The following is a 17,602-nucleotide window of genomic DNA, read 5'->3' as shown; positions in this document are numbered from 1 at the left end:
AAGCATCCTGTCCAGCAGCAACATAGATAGCTTGGTTTGGCAATTGCTCTATCCAATACTGCAAGAAATTGCAGAGTTGTGAATATGGCCCCACTCATCACACAAGCTGGCCTCCTCTCTTTAACCCCCTCCCCCTAACCTCCATCTATACTGTGCACTGTCTTGGGAAAGCATCCTACGTAATGAAGGACCACTCGCATCCCTGTCACTCTCTCCTCTTCCATCAGGCAAAAGGCCCAAAAACTTGAAAACACGTCCAGGAACAGCTTCTTTCCCTGTTGAAGACCACTTACCTGCTTTCTTTGCTCCAATAAGTTTTGATCTTGGTTTAAACTTTTTTACACTAACATTGGTGGGTATATGGGATAAGCTGCCCGAGAAGGTATGAGGTGGTTGAAGCAAGTACTAAAACATTTAAAATACATATTCTTGAATGCTCTGAATGTATGAAGAAGGGTTTCAGCCCGAAACGTTGCCCATTTCCTTCGCTCCATAGATGCTGCTGGTGCACCATCTGAGTTTCTCCAGCATTTTGTCCACCTTCTTGAATGCTCCAGCTAGTTGGTCCTCGCAGCTTTTGAGAACGTGGCCAGGGACCATTACCCACCACAATTATGATCTTGCTTTCAAAAGCAAGTAAGGTGAAGGCAGCTAAAAAGACAACGAGGAGGTATTCCATACACTGAAGAGACAGAACCAAAAATGATTGAACAATTAAAATTTAAATCTAAACATACCAATGGCTATTGTCCTAATGCATAATTTTGACGTGAAACGTCGCCCATTCCTTTTTACCCATAGAAGCCGTCCGGCGCATTATAGACAATATGTGCAGGAGTAGGCCATTCGGCCCTTTGAGCCAGCACCGCCATTCAAGGTGATCATGGCTGATCATCCCCAATCAGTACCCCGTTCCTGCCTTCTCCCCATATCCCCTGACTCCGCTATTTTTAAGTGCCCTATCTAGCTTTCTCTTGAAACCATCCAGAGAACCTGCCTCCACCACCCTCTGAGGCAGAGAATTCCACAGACTCACCACTCTCTGAGAAAAAGTGTTTGCTCGTCTCCGTTCTAAATGACTTACTCCTTATTCTTAAACTATGGCCTCTGGTTCTGGACTCTCCCAACATCGGGAACATGGTTCCTGCCTCTCGCGTGTCCAAAGCCTTAACTATCTTATATGTTTCAATGAGATACCCTCTCATCCTTCTAAACATCAGAGTGTACAAGCCCAGCTGCTCCATTCTCTCAAGAGATATGACATCCATTGATATGACAGTTCCGCCATCCCGGGAATTAACCTTGTAAACCTACGCTGCACTCTCTCAATAGCAAGAATGTCATTCCCCAAATTAAGAGACCAAAACTGCACACAATACTCCAGGTGTGGTCTCACTAGGGCTCTGTACAACTGTAGAAGGACCTATTTGCTCTCATATTCGATTCATCTTGTTATAAAGGCCAGCATGCCATTCGCTTTCTCACTGCCTGCCTTTTTCACTGCATTGTCTGTTGTTTCGGATTCCAACACCTGCAGTCGTTTTCCTTTTTGGTATTGACATTGACTGACTCAAATTAAACTAATTGCTTAAACTGTTCAGTGAATCATTATTTTGAGCCCAGTAATTATCAATATTTAATCAAGCGAAAGGTGTGGTAATTTTAAGTGTTACTCTAGCTTTAGTGGCTGTAATTTTATGTGTATGCTGACATGGCACCCAGATTTTATGGTGCAAACAAATTATCTACTGCTCTAGCAGATGAAATCATTTTCATACTTAGCATTCAACTAATGATTTGTACAGTTATTTACTTTTAGAACAGTAAATATTTCTTATTAATAAACCAATTACCCAACCGTATCCTCAACTAAACAACTGAGGCGCGAGTTGACGCGGGGCAAACATTATCAAAATCTCCAGTGAAAATGTATTTTGCTCACCTATTTGTTAACAGGATTTAACGAGTATCCTAAATTGCCTGTAGACTGCTGGGCCATTTTATATGGTAGATTTACGTGGATAGGATCCGATAATGGTGGTAATTTTTCTTCACTTCTGCACCAACCTTTTATAAATACAAAAAAGTAACAAAAGTACTCCCTTTCACCGTTTTCATCAGTGTCCCCTAAATATGCCACGCTGACATAAGCGTTTCCTCCGTCAATAGTTGGGTTCATTATCTCCAAAAAATGTGTATAAGAAAACAATGCCTCTTCAACACCAGAACATGCACAAGACCACTCTTTTACAAATCTATTTGCACGTAGCTGTAGTGTGGAAGAAGTGCTCGTTACCTAATTTACATTCAGCCTTTTCTATTTATTTTTACTCAAGTCGCCATATATTTCCAACTGTTATTGAAAGTTGCCACTTTTCCAAATTCCTTTACCTATCCAAAATTCTTAAAGATTCCTTTACTTAGGAATATAGCTAGTCTAAACTCAATTTAAGTAACCCTTTTCAGTAATTATGACTGACTTCATTTATTATTCGTCTTTGTTCTCGACACCTCTGCAACACTCGTTACACCAAACCACTCTTCTAGTCTAACCCTTTTGCCCAGTTCCATTCACTGCCCTTGGTGTCAGTCTTAGTTAATGAAATTGATTCTCCCAGGTCTCCAAGACTCCAAGAATCTGGCCTTTCCTACTCCTCTTTCTCATCCTTTGACAATAATTAAATATGAGACATAACGCCGTGCTAATAACACCAAACTCTGGCTCACAATCACCTTACTGGTGCTCAAGTGTTTTAGACCTGCTATTATCTTTATATGATGTATCTAGTATCTTATATTAGATGAACGGAAACTACTTCCAGTAACCGTGGTGGCAGCATGAACACCGGCGTATTGCCACATTGGCAACGCTCATTATTGTCGGCAGCTGAACCTTATGGTTTTTGTGATCATGTCTTTAATGCAAGTTCCAATTCTGCAACTTGTTTGCTACTGAAATTATAATCAATACTTAAAAAAAAAAAATCAGATCGAGCTTCCACTGTGAACCACCTAACCCTGTGTTCATTCAAAATTCGGATACTTGCATGTTGACTGCTTCGTTCTCTCGTTAACACACTGTACGCTTGTGCTAATTCATAATCTGACAACGATTAGCTTTTTACAATATATTTGTTTTAAACCGGAGCCGCGAGAGACTGCGAACGCCGAAATCTAGAGCAGGAACTCGGTGGATAAAGAAGCATTCGTTCAGACAGATGATCTTCTCAAAACATCCACTCTCCCTTCGCCTCCACACATGAATCCCTTCAGCAGCAACGCGTATTTAAACCGGCTCTGTAGTCTATAAATGTACTGGAGGAACTCAGCGGCTCAGGAAGCTCTTTCCCCGATACCAAAGGTCTGAAAAGGTGTCCCGACCCGAAACATCGCTCGCCTATCAATATCCCCTCTGCAGTCTGAACGAACCAGCCTACTCTGCCGACCTCGGTCCTAGCTCTCGTGCGTACTTCTGTTTTTAGAAGCCCCACTCTGCCTTCGACTGACTTGGTCAAAACTCTGAACTTCGCAATGTGCCCCAAGGACAAAATATTGTAGATACTAAGCATGTGAAATAAAACAAAGAATCCAGGCTGGGCAGAATCCGCGGAGAAAGAGAAACCCGAGGCAACGTTTCACATTATCATCTCCATCCTTCAAAGTTCTTACCTTAAGAAATGTTCAGACCCGAAACGCCACCCATCCTTTTTCTCCAGAGATGCTATCTGACCCGCTGAATTACTCCAGCATTTTATCTTGTTGATCAAACCTGTGTATTTTTGCCAAGAGACAAGTCTATCTTGTTGATAAAAACATGTGTTTTTTGCCAAGAGACACATGGTGTTGAAATCTTGCTTAGAACACAGTGCTAGGTCAACTCAGGGGGTAAGGCAGCAGCATAGCGTATAACAGAAAGTGCTGGAGTAACTGCAAAACAAAATGCTGAGGTAACTGTATAGATTACAAAGCGCCCTTCGGTTATCTGTTCTGATGTGTCTTTATGTGGCTCGCGCAAATTCTAGGATCAGTTCATGACGTGAAGAATTAAAAAAATGATAATACTGCGAATAGATTAAATTGAATTTGCGCTAATTTTACTAAGAATAACAAATCACTGAGGCCATTTAATTATCCTGCTCTGAGCGCCTGCGATCGCTGGCAATGTTACAATTCATTCGCATTTCTGCTTCAGGTGTGCATTATGTAATTGCAGTTACGTCATCCTTGCACGTCGGGTTACCTGCGCCCGCTTTCCTCTCGTCTCCGAGTGACGTTGGAGCTTTCTCCGAACATGCGCCGAACGGCAATCTCCGTGTTTGCGGCATGAAGCCCCGCCCCACTCTCGGTGGACGTTCCGTCAGGAGGAGACCTAAGTGACGTCGAGGTTTTCCCCGAATGAGCACCGAAAGGCTTCGGTAATTTCCGTGCCGGCGCCCGTGGCCCCACCCCCCTGCCTCTCGGTGGACGGAACGTCAGGAGGAAAAAAAACTTTAAGATCAACAGCCGCCATTTTGGTGGAGATTTTCGTCCGAAATTTCGGAAGAATTTATCGGCGTCGGGAGCTACGCTGGCCGCCCTGCGGATTCCCCAGTGCGCGCACTCGGCTCCGAAATCCACCTGGCCGTCAAACTAGCGCCGGTCCGGGCGCCTGTCTCCGGGGGGTAAAGCGACAGGAGGAAGGGGAGCGGGTGAGGGGGGTTCAATCCCTACCCCCTCGGTTGAGCCGGACTGACTCTCCAGGCCAAGTATTGTTTTCATCGCCTCAGCCGGCAGCGACCCGGCGGCAGTCCCCGGCCTGGCCTGGGCCCCGCGGCCCACAATGAGGCCTGACTGACCGCCTTCGGTCCCCCCCCCCCCCTTACAACCCAGAAAAAAAACATTTATTTTTGTAAAAGTGTAAATATATGTGAAGGGGGACCAGTAGGGAATCGATTTGAATTGTTCCTAAGTGTGAGGGGAGTGCAGAATGGCGGCGCGGTGGGGGTGAGGAGCCGGCGGTAAGCTCAGGCCCCGGGGCTTGGCAGGGACGCTGCTGCGGCGGCCTCCGTCTCCCCACCCCCTTCCCTCACCTCTCCATGTTTATCACATGAAACGCGCTAGAAAGTAGCAGTAATATATAAAGCATAACGCAAAGATAAAATGGCCGAGAATCTTCTGGATGGACCACCGTCTGCCAAGCGGCCCAAACTCAACTCGCCGGCGCGCTCGGCTAGTGACAGCACAGGTAAGGTGGGGACCCGGACCCAGCACCACCGGCCACTCGCTTGCATGATCTCCCAACACCCTGCAACTCTCGGGGCTGCAGTCAGCACCGCGGGCCTCTTGAATGTGTGTGTGTCTGTGGTTTAATAGGGGTCTCATCTTAAACCCCATACATGATTGAAATGGGTTAATCAGAGCATTTAATCAGTGATGTTGGGCTAGTGGAAGTATTTGTTTTGCTACTTTCCCCGGAGAAAATAACAAAACGAAATACATTTATAATAGTAATTGTTGTGTTTGTTGATATTTGTGCCACGCTATCTTGCACATAAGGAAGAAAAAGGGATAAAATAATAGACTGAGACCAGCAAAAAAATGAATATTCCTGATGGGTGTAAAATAAGATATTGCTTAGTTTTGTTAAATACCTCGACGTCCATGTTCAATAATTGGCGCATTTGATCTGCCGTTTTTACTGGAGAAAATGTGCGTGTCTTCAGTGCTGGGATGCTTAAAGTCTGTTTAAACTAAAATAAACTGATGGTATATAAAGTTTATCAAAGAAAATGTTGATAAGTGAAAAGTAGTTTGATCTCTTATGTGGTCTTCCTACTGCTTTGTGATGATAACTTATTTAGTTAGTTTGAATGAAGGAAGTATTAAATGTAAGATTCTAGTATTGAGCATAACACAAAGCACCGAAGGAACTCAGTAGGTCAGGCAGCATCTGCGGAGGGAATGGATAGACAAGTTCTATAGATAAGGATATATCTGTCCATTCTCTCCACAAATGCTGACTGTCCCACTGCGTTCCTCCAGCACTTTGCATTTCACTCAAGTTTCCAGCATCTGTTGTTTCCTGTGTCTTCAAGATTCTCTTATTGATTGGAGAAAGTCCATCTGATTCTAAGTAACAATAGCGGCTTCCTTATTTTGTGAATAGAAAGTTGTAGAGGAAAACTGCGGCATATCCAGTGCTGATTGTCAGAACCCCACAATTTACGTTTCATTCCATGTTGGATAGCAAAATGATCAGTTCAAATGCTCTCAATCTGAACTGAGTAATTCATTTAATTGTCCAAACCTTTGGGTATTAACAAATACAGCCAGTCATGAGTTATTCCATACAATAAGAAATGGGACTAAAACCACTAATGGTGGGCCAGCATTCGACAAATTACAATAACCAGAGAGAGAACCATAATGAGAGGTTATTGTTATATTACAAGTTAAAAGTAGTGACGGATGGCCAGAAATGATTGGTTAAAGCTGTGGAATAATATGGGGAAATAGTCTCAGTGCTTTGCAGCATTACTATGTAAAGTTTAAACCACCATGTTGTCAAATAATTGTTGCTAGCTCTCCATGTGTTCCTATACTTTGATAGTACATTATACTGTTAAATTGGCAACACTGATGTTAGGCATTTGTAGGGTACAAACTAAGCAAAATGACATGGCTTATGTTGGTTTTAAAAGTAGACCTGCCCTTTCTTATCTTCAATATAAATAACAAATAGCAAGTTCAATAGTATAATAGTTGACATAGAATGATACTGTGGATATACAATCACTGTCAGCATTAGAATATTGATTGCATCATGCAATTTCATTAAAAAAAAATCAGTAGTGTGCGTGATCAGATGTATTCAACTTTTTAAGATGTAATATAGCATCTGGTCTCTGGTAAGATCCATACTGTGGAAACCAAGCTTTACCTTGATGTATTATTTCCCAAGCCTCGCCTTTGGATTCTTCAATGTAATAAAAATGTTTTTCAATGTAAGCCAGTGTCAGCTTTGTTAGTTTATAAAGTTTTCACAAGTATATGTGGAAAATTTACTTCAGGGCTTTGATACGGTGTTCTAAAAACGGTTATCCAAATCAGCAAGATACCGTATTTCCCGGCAGTGAAGACGTACCTGCGTCGAAGACACACCACCATTTTGAGTTGCAAAATTTTGAAAAAAGGCTGGCGGACAGGTTCAAGGGTTTGGTTTAGACCAGGGGTCGGCAACCTTTTTTGCATAGGGGCCAGAACCCATGTTTGTGAGCGGATGGCGGGCCACATCTATCGCCATAGTTAATAAATGGAGGTAATAATACATACTAACTAAATTAGTAATTAGTAATAATACATACTAATATTACATGGTTTTTACGTGTTTTTCAATTCGTTTTCTGCAGTTTCTAGATTGCCTGCGTGCCCCGGGACTGGCCACAGATCCCTCGTGTCCCCGGGACTTGCTGCCGTTCCCAAATCCCTCGCTTCCCCGGGACTAGCTTTTATTCCCAGGTCGCCTGCGAGCCCCGGAACTGGCTGTAGCGCCCAGCTCGCCTGCCCCAGGACTGGCTGTAGCGCCTAGCTTGCCTGCCCCGGGACCAGCTGTAGCGCCCAGCTCGCCTGCCCCAGGACTGGCTGTAGCGCCCAGCTTGCCTGCCCCGGGACCAGCTGTAGCGCCCAGGACGCCTGCGAGTGCGGGAACTGGCTGTAGCACCCAGGTCGCCTGCGAGCCCCGGGACTAGCTGCATTTCCACTGTCTGGTCCCGGCAGCCACTCGCAGCCACCTGAGCTACTGAGTGAGTTGCTGGCATGATCCCCGACCCCCCTCCTTCTCAATGCTCCAGCCCTCCCCGCAACTTTACCCCTGGTGGCCCAGCCGTGCTGACCCATGCCAGAATCCCCACACGCTGTGGAAGGAACTCTCCTCCCCAGCGGTGCTGTCCGGTACAGCCGCTGTACTGAGGGATAGCCAAGTCCATCTTTCTTCGCTAACAATCTAACCTTTGGCCTCCAAGACGCAGGTAAAATTTCGGGCCTTATTTTAGGGTAGAAAAATAGCGTCTTCATTGCCGGGAAATACAGTATATTGTGATTCCAAAGGTGTAAATGGCTGCAAAGCTTGGGAAGACAGCACTGTTGATTTGATGAAGTTAAATTTTACTTTCTAAAATAATTTAAACATCAAATTAATTGAAGAATGTAATTATTGAGAACCATTTTGTTTATTATTGCACTATTTCCAAATTGTCTTTGAAAGTTGAGAGTAGCCGAGAGTTACTTTCTGTGCAAACTTTCTGTGTAGTTGGAAGTGTGTTAGCCTACACCTTTGGGGTTGATTTGGGTTACAAGTGTTGTGCATTACATGCAGCATTGGTCTTTTATGGAATAACTTGTTGAATCTTATACTTGTTTTTGTTCAGTTTGGAGTGCCAAACTTGTCTTTAATACTACATTTGAGCCAATTGAAGAAGGCTTACTTTGACTAATCTGGTACTAATACAGTGGATCTTCTTTTTTAGATTTTGGATTGTCGTTTGATTTAGAAAATGATTTACCTGATGAGTTGATCAGAACATCTGATTCTTTCGGACTGCCCAACGGTGGTGAGTTAGGCCAGCTGAGCAATGTCATTGGTCAGGATGCTGCTTCCAAACACAAGCAGCTCTCGGAACTTCTGCGTGCTGGCAGTGGCTCCAGTCTCACTGCAGGGCTGATCAATGTGAACTCCAACAACAATCCTGGTAGATCAATGGACAATTCTGTCCAGAGCCAGCAGAATAGCTCCAATGTAAGCAACATGGGCAAAGGCTCTCACAATCAGGGGCTGACTTCCCCTTCCAATCTGGGACTGGCAGCCAGTGGTTCGAGTTCTTCAACATCTGGCTCTCAAGCACTGAACACACAAGCACAAAAACACGGAGAGCCGAAACATCATAACGCTGCAGCGTCGGGTTTGGTGTCTGCCAGCGGCAACCTGACGGCTCAGAGCGGGATCGGCATCAACAACAATCTCAGTCACACACACCAAGCTCTACTGGGCAGCAACAGTAGCCAAGGTCTGATGCAGCAATCACAGCAAGGCCAGGGACAGGTGCTGAATGGATCGTTGGGTGCTGCCGGCAGGGGCCGTGGGGGAACGCAGTATTCAAATTCTGGCAGTGTGTTAGCGGAGACTCTAGCCCAGGGATCGGCACACGTGGGTCTGAATGCACAGCAAGCTGGGGCGATGGCAAAAGTAAGTCATTTTTAACATTTATTATGAGTGTCATAACACTGGTTCTTGTTTATTAATAACTATTTACAATGTAATTATGTAACATATGTCTGCTGGTAATAATCAGTGGTCAAAGTAACGGTTGAGGCAGTGGGCTGAACAGTGTTCTGGCCAATTACCCCCTCCTGCTTAGATGACAATGTGTTCCCATCCTGCTGGTAAAACTGATGGCTCCCCAACTTTATTGAAGGGCCTGCTGTGGGGTGGCCCACTGCTTGTTGCGGCCTGCAGTAAAACATTGTGGTTGCAGTGTTGGGTATTCCAGGCAGCTCCTGCCAACGTGCCCCATATCTCACGGTTCTGCATGCTAAGCTGTAAGCAGAGTTTGTGTTTGCCTCACATGATACACTCTCCACATACCTGTGTTGTGTGTGTATTTTCTCATCTCACACCTCTCCCCATTCCTTCACTTTCTCCCTTCCACATGCTTTATTATCCATGTATTATTTCTGTAGATGATCCTCTTATTTACCCAATTTGTATCTTGTTTCCTTTTATTGATTAAATTGACTGAAAGGCACAGCAAAAAAACAGGCCATTCAGTGTACTGTCCATGCCAACCATTGATTACCTCTTCACAATAGTTCTGTTATCCCACCTTCTCATCCACTCCCTACACATTTGGACCATTTTACAGTGGGCCAATTAACTCACAAGCCCACACATCTTTAGGTTGTGGGTGGAAACCCACACTGTCACTGGAATACATGCAAACTCCACACAGACAACACCCGAGGTCCGAATTGAACCTAGGTTTCCGGTGCTGTGAGGCAAGTTCTACCAGCTACTCCACTGTACCACCCTACATTAAATAATTGATTGATTAATTATTGATAATGTGTCCAATTAAAAATTATAATGATAGGCAGCTTATTGTGGCTGGGGAGAGGAGCTGTGATTAGCCAGACTGCTACATGATACAAGCAAGGGAAAGAAATAATGGGCCAATGAGAGATGAGACTTACTGGTCCGAAGAAGAGAAAAGGATGCAGTTCTGCAGACTGACGAAGGGCATGTGAGGTACCTTGGAACCCCGCAGCACTGCCCTTGCTCCCCCTACCCCTAGTCGCAACAGAGACAGAGTCCCCGAGTCCTTACCTTCCACCCCATCAGCCGTCGCATACAACACATAATCCTCCGAAATTTCCGTCACCTTCAACGGGATCCCACCACTAGCCACATTTTCCCATCTCCATCCCTTTCCGCCTTCCACAGAGACCGTTCCCTCCGCAACTCCCTGGTTAACTAATTTCTTCCCACCTAAACTACCCCCTCCCCAGGTATCTTCCCCTGCAACCGCAGGAGATGCAACACCTGTCGCTTTTCCTCCTCCCTCGACTGTCCAGGGATCCCGACAGTCCTTTCAGGTTAGGCAGAAGTTCACCCGCACCCCCTTTAATCTCATCTACTGTGTCCGTTGTTCAAGATGTGGACTCTTATACATTGGCGAGACTAAACATAGACTGGGCAATCGTTTCGCGGAACACCTTTGCTCAGCCTGCCTGAACCTACATTCTCCCAGTTGCCGGTCACTTTAATTCTCCCTCCCATTCCTACACAGACCTTTCTGTCCTAGGTCTCTTCCATTGACTTCTCATTAAGTCCTATTGTAGAGCTAATAGGACTTGATGTTTCAATCCCTGTAATACATCGGCACTCTTGCTATTTGCAGTGGGTTTGGAGTGGTGAAAGGTAGGGTAGGTACGTCATCGGGGTCATCAGGTGGGCAACCTCTTTCTTTGACGTTTCATTAATAAACCCGCAACATCTCCAGAGGGCTCAACGGTGATACCTGGCGTCCCAGTTACACCCCCCCCCTCAATTCCATACCCTCCTGTCTTCATCTTGCAGCCCAATTGTTGTCTCTCCTTTTGATCCAAATCCAATTGCTGCTTTTTTCTGCAGAATTTGATAATGATTTTGAGTGAAGCTAAACGCAAATTGGAGGAACAGCATCTCATATTTCGCTTGGGCAGCTTACAGCCCAGTGGTGTGAATATTGATTTCTCTCACTTCAGGTAGTCCCGACATTCCCTCTCTCTCTGTCTATCCCTCCCCACCCAAGTCACATTAGTTTCTCATTTTCACCCTACAAACAGCTAGCAATGGCCTTTATCATCGTTACTTTTTTACCTATCTTTTATTAATTGTTCTTTATCTCTCCACATCATCGTCTATATCTCTCGTTTCCCTTATCCCTAACCAGTCTGAAGAAGGGCCTCGACCCGAAACGTCACCCATTCCTTCTCTCCAGAGATGCTGCCTATCCCGCTGAATTACTCCAGCTTTTTGTGTCTATCTTCAGTTCGGGAGACTTGATCCTGGTGAGTTAGGAGTGACAACAGTAATTGGGTGAAGAAAGGGCGGCTGGGGGTGTAGACAATGGATATGTAGTCATCATAATTATTTGTAAAGAGCGAATTTTGTGTATTATTTGACGTCTGTGGGGCATCCCAGAACACTTCACTGCCAAGTTGAAGTGCAGCCAATGTTGTTTTGGCACTTTGCACACAGCAAGGTCGCCCACAACAGATGAAATGAGTAACTAATTAAATTACATCTTTGGTGATATCTGAGAGCGAATTGTTGATACAAACTACTGGAGTAACTCAGCGGGTCAGGCAGCATCTCTGGAGAAAAGGAATAGGCGACGTTTCGGGTCGGAATCCTTCTTCAGATTCACGTTGTGATTACTTGCATCCAGTAGAGCAAAGTGAAGCCAAAAACCAAACTGCTGGAAGAGCTCTGCGAGTCGAGCAGTATCTGGAGGCAAAGGGGGGTTTGATGTATCAGATGTGGCCAACTCGTTATGTATCCAAATGGGGTTTGAATGTTCAACTGATGTACATGGATAGGACATTGAAAAGGATCTCAACCCGAAACATCACCAATTCCTTCTCTCCATAGATGCTGCCTCATCCGCTGAGCTTTTCCAGTATTTGTCTACCATGGGTAGGATGGGTTTGGAGGGATATGGACCAAGCGCGGGCAAGTGGGACTAGGGTAGCTGGGGCATTGTTGGCCGGTGTGAGCAAGTTGGGCCGAAGGGCCTGTTTCCACACTGTATCACTCTATGACTCCATGATGGTACCAGATTAGAGATTACTTTTATCCATTGGCTGAAGCATAATGAACTGATGCATAACTGTTTTAAACTCCTGCTTGAAAATATTTAGCCATGGATATTATGTTACCCTTTCCAACTCTTCTGAATCTTGTTGTTTGAGCCAGTAGATTGGGGCAGCGCATTGGCTCAACTGGCAGAGCCACTGCCTCACAGTGACAGAGACTCAGTGTTGTCCATGTGGAGTTTGCATGTTCTCCCCGTGACCGTGTAGGTTTTCTTCAGGTGCTTCAGTTTTCCCCCACATTGGAAAGGCGCGAGGGCAGGAAGTTACTTGGCCTCTGAATGTGTAGGAATCGGAGTGTGGTTGTGGATTGATGGGAATGAGGGAGAAGGGATGAGTGGAAATGGGTGTCTGATGGTCAGCATGGACTTGATGGACCAAAGAAGCCAGTTTCCCTGCTGCATTGCTCTGTGACTTTTTGAAGTGCTCTTTTGAAGACCCTTCTTCAGACTGGTTAGGGATAAGGGAAACGAGAGATATAGGCGATGATGTAGAGCGATAAAGAACGATGCTGGGTTAAAATGTGGCTGTAGAGTAGGAGGCATCACGGGGGGGGAGCAGCGAGAGAGGATGTTGTAGAACTCTCGATAAGGGAAACTTCTGAAGAAGGGTCTTGACCCGAAACGTCACGCACTCCTTCTCTCCAGAGATGCTGCCTGTCCTGCTTAATTACTCCAGTTTTTTGTGTCTATCTTCGGTTTAAACCTGCATCTACAGTATCTTCCAACACATTTTGTCTGCTCCATTGCAAAATCTCCTCAAGGTATGTCTACTTTGAAGAAGTTCTTTCTCCAACAAGAGTTCTGCAACATCCTCTCTCGCTGCTCCTCCTCTGTGATGCCTCCTGTTCTCCGACCATGTTTTAACCCAGCATTGTTCTTCCTCTCTCTACATCATTGTCTATATCTCTAATTTCCCTTATCCCTAACCAGTCTGAAGATGGGTCTGACCCGAAACGTCACCCATTTCTTCTCTCCAGAGATGCTGCCTGTCCTGCCGAGTTACTCCAGCTTTTTGTGTCTCTCTAAGGTTTGTGGGGGGATATGGGCCAAATGGATGAGCTTAGATTTGGCATATTCATGTGCATTAACTCGTTGGGTCGAAGGGTCAGTGTATTGTTATTGCAGACGTAGGCTGTTGAGCAGTAATGTACAGCTAGAGTACTCGACCTGAATAATAAACCAGCTGAACCAATGCTAACATGTATCCATCCGCAGAGGTGTGAACGTTGCTGTAAAGTTACACACCAACAAGCCTTTGACTGCGGGATGCAAGCGTCCGTGCTGCTCCGGTGGCCAGGCCTGGCCTGGCCTGGGACAGGGCTTTAACCAAGGACACCCGAAGCGCCCGACTACTTGTCCTTTTATTAAAAAAGGAACATTTGTAATATGAGCCGACCTTTCTTCATCTGTGATATGATATAAATGGATATGTAAGAAATCTCCTCCCAAAATACCAACGTTGGTATTAAAAACGTGCGTCGGAATGAGGCGGGGGTCTTGTAGTTTGTAACGCGGTGTTCGGATGGGTTTTCGTTTGACTTTTAAGTATTGCTCAGATCTGGTGAGCGGCGGGTGAATTTGTTTGCTCTAATGTGTGTATTAAATAGTAAAATCCCGCGCACCACCTTTCTGCAGGAATTCTGTGTCCTGCATTATTTCCAAGCTCGGTTGGAAGCTTTCCACCGGAGCAGGAAATAAGGCAGTAAGAGCCGCTTGTAAGGAGCGTGTCCTATAGCAGCGGCAACCACTGTCCACGCACCGTATGCTTGTGATCTCCCTGTTCGTGGCAAAGATCCTAGAGGATCCTCTAGGATCTTTGGTTTGTGGAGCTGCCTCTTAACCCCATTCGTAGGGGCTTTGATAATCACGATTTCGAACTAAATCGAGTTGGGTGTTCCGTCTGGATATTTAGTTTTGGTCCCCGGCTACTGAAATGCCACGGCAGGTGGACGAGGACTGGAAGCAAGCGGTTGGTTGCGCTGCTCTCTGAACGAGGTCGCGTTAAGAGATGTTTCCAAAAGTAGCTAGTTTTTGTGTGTTCATTCCAAAGATGGCGCTGACAAACCGCACGAACAGATCCATCAGCTCGACCTGTGCCACCACGCCACTTTTGCATCTAATTTGCGGGGGCTTGAGAGATCGTAATACCTCCGGAATTTTAATGGAACATTTCCGCTTTAAACTTCCATTTATGGAACTGGTACAAATTTTGGCCGTCCATTTGTATATTCTTTCTAAATCCAAGAGAAAAACAGCCAAACGATTTAAGATTTAACACAAAGTTTTATAGCCACGGAGATGTAAGAGACTGCTGGAACCCCAAACAAACAAACTGCTGGAGGAATTCAGTAACTCCCATCCCATTGTACTGCAGTTGGTTACCTTTTTCATTCCACATATTTATAAACCAGAACAATCAAAATGCTGGAACACTCAGCCAGTCCGGCTGCATCTGTAGTTAGCAGCCGTTTATGTCTCAAATCAAAACCCTTCAGGTTTCCTGCATCTGTGGCTTTCACATAACCCAAAGATACACACAAAAACCTGGAGTAACTCAGTAGGTCAGACAGCATCTCTGAAGAAAAGGAATAGGTAACGTTTTGGGTCGAGACCCTTCTTCAGATCTGAAACGTCACCTTTTCTCCAGAGATGCTGTCTCACCCGCTGTTATTCCAGCTTTTTGTGTCTACCTTTGGTTTAACCCACCATCTGCAGTTCCTTCCTACACATTTCATATAACCCAAGTTGGTTTATATTGAAAGTGGTCTGATCCTCAGCTATTGCACCGTATCTGACAGTTTCCTTCAAGTGCCAATAAGCCAATTCAAACCAAATCATGGTTAAGCCATCATTTTTTTAATTCCCCACTTTCAAAACTCTCTGTGACTTTGCCATCTTACTAACCACCTAGATTTAAATAGCAGGATTAGCACATCATGCCATTCGAGTCTGCTCCATTTGTTGTCATAGCCATTCTTCCTCAGCACTATCCCTTTACCCCCATTTCCTTAATGTCCAGAGATATTAATCTGTTGGAAATAGATTCCAAAAGTTCACCCTCGTAAGAAATCTGTTCTAAACAACTTACCCCTTTTCCCTTCAGGCTGTGCCTCCTGGATGTAGACTCAACATAAAACCCTTAAATAGGTTTGAGATCTCATTCTTTGAAAACTTTACAACATGCTTTAAGTATAATCAACCACTCTTGCTATAAACCTGCCATTGCATTCCCTCGGAGGCAAGTATAATTTTTCCTAGACACAAGGAACCATAAATGCTGGTTTACAAAATGCTGGATTAATCAGCAGGTCAGGCAGCATCTCTGGAGAACATAGATAGGCAACATTTCAGGTTGGGATCGTTCTTTACTCAATTAATATAATTCAGTCTGAATAAGGGTCTTGACTCGAAACACCTATTAACGTTCATGCTCACCTAACCCGCTGAGTTACTCTAGCACTTTGTATCTTTTTCTATATCTTTAGTTAAGATACCAAAGCTGTACACAATACTCCAGGTACAGTCTTACAAAGGATCTGTTCGATTGAGATAATAATTACTCCTTAAAGGTGGACGTGCCATTTGCCCCTCTAAATCAGTTGATGCGGTTGAATTGTAACTGAATGTTGGCCTTTGGTGACTCGGTCTCTTTGAACCTTGCTCCACTTAATCTCTTGTCGTTTAACAAATTCTGCTGTTCTGTTAAGTATACTAAAAAGGATGACATCGCATTTCCCATGTTGTATTCCATTTGTCATGTTCTCACTAATTGTTAGCTCATCTACATCTCCTTGAGACCTCTCTGTATTTGCATCAATACTCATTCCCACCAAGATTATATAATTTGCAAATTAAAAAATATTTAGTTCCAAGTCAAATTGTTGATAGATTGAAAGCATCAATCCACGTGATATCCCATTTACCACTGCTTGCCAACCATTTCATTCTAATCTTTGTTTAATAACTAATTATCTCCTTGTTGATCAACTTGTGGGAAAGTTGTTGAACTCTTACCCAAAATCCAAATACTTTATACACACTAGTTTACTGTTGTCTATGCTACTGCTCACATCGTCAAAGAATAGTCAAACATGACTTTTATTTTATTAATCCATATTAGTTCTGGTACATCCTGTTATTATTTAATGTCTATTTTTTATAGCTCTTCGTCCTTTCCTTTTCACCCACTAAAGCTCCTAGTCCATTTCTTGTCAAGCAAGTCTTCTATCAGTCATCAGTTTCTTGGTCTTGTGTGCATTTCCAAAGTGTTCCCAATCCTGAACCATACTGCCATCCTTACAAACCTCTTAGATTTAACAGTTTCCTTTGTTAAAGAGATTAACCACTTCCTGTTGGTTTTTGCCTTACATTTCTGAATTACTTTAATTGCTCGAAAGGTGTGACAGGCAAGATGTTCTCCCAGTCAACCACAACCAGCACCCAACATGCCTTCTTTTATTTAAACCTACATTCTGTCTTGATTTTGAAAGTAAATAATTTGTTCAAAGTTAAATTGTCATACATATGGTCACTTTCAGGAGCTCTTGATTGTAACACCACCTTTTATTATTATGCAAAAAGATCAAATATATTTTACTAGTTGGTACCACAGTATATTGATCAAGAAAAGGATCTTATAAACATCCCAAAAAATAATCTTCAACCTTATTACAGCAGTCTTTGCAAGTTACTCTCACGATTTTGGCAGTATTTCACATAACTTATGATATGCAGCTACTATTTGGTGGCCAATAAATAACTCCTACCAATGTTTTCTGCCCTTTGCTATTTCTTAGCCTGACAAAAAATAATTCCAGTTCGAATTCATGATCAGTCACTCCAAGAACATTTCTCACCACTGTACAGATCCACATCATTAACAATGTTACACCACCCACTTTCTTTTGCCCATTCTACCCTTGTGTCAAACACTAAAATATTTAGTCCTTGGTCACCCTATAGCCATGTTTCTATAATGACAAATCATATCCATTTCCTTCTATTTGTTGTTTAATTCCATTGTAAATGCTGTAATACGAATATAGTACTGTGGCAGTCCCTGGGGGGTAGGCCACTCCTTGGATCATCCCCCTCGCCGATTGAGGGACAGGGGCGTTGGTCTGCCATGGGGTTTACCGGTCGACTCCCGGGGGGCTAGAGATAAGAGTGTCGGTGTGTGTTCTTGGACTGTTGGAATTAAAAAGCTTATTTTG

The 17,602-nt window shown here is 44.1% G+C and overlaps 1 protein-coding gene across 2 annotated transcripts in view; it reads left to right on the top strand.

Moving 5' to 3' along the window:
* The first annotated feature begins 4,466 nt into the window (after nucleotides 1-4,466).
* The window catches only part of LOC129706899 (CREB-binding protein-like), a 126,724-nt gene continuing 113,588 nt past the window's right edge, over nucleotides 4,467-17,602 (top strand). For both annotated transcript variants that reach the window (XM_055651526.1, XM_055651525.1), the window contains exons 1-2: nucleotides 4,467-5,224; nucleotides 8,505-9,220. In XM_055651526.1, the coding sequence (XP_055507501.1) occupies nucleotides 5,140-5,224; nucleotides 8,505-9,220 (801 nt within the window). In that variant the 5' untranslated portion in view covers nucleotides 4,467-5,139. The remainder of the gene's footprint in view (nucleotides 5,225-8,504; nucleotides 9,221-17,602) is intronic.

The sequence above is a fragment of the Leucoraja erinacea genome, chromosome 20 (genome assembly GCF_028641065.1).
Source record: "Leucoraja erinacea ecotype New England chromosome 20, Leri_hhj_1, whole genome shotgun sequence".
NCBI lineage: Eukaryota > Metazoa > Chordata > Chondrichthyes > Rajiformes > Rajidae > Leucoraja > Leucoraja erinaceus.
Note: the sequence above shows the minus strand (reverse complement) of the source record. Positions and strands in the feature narration are given on the sequence as shown.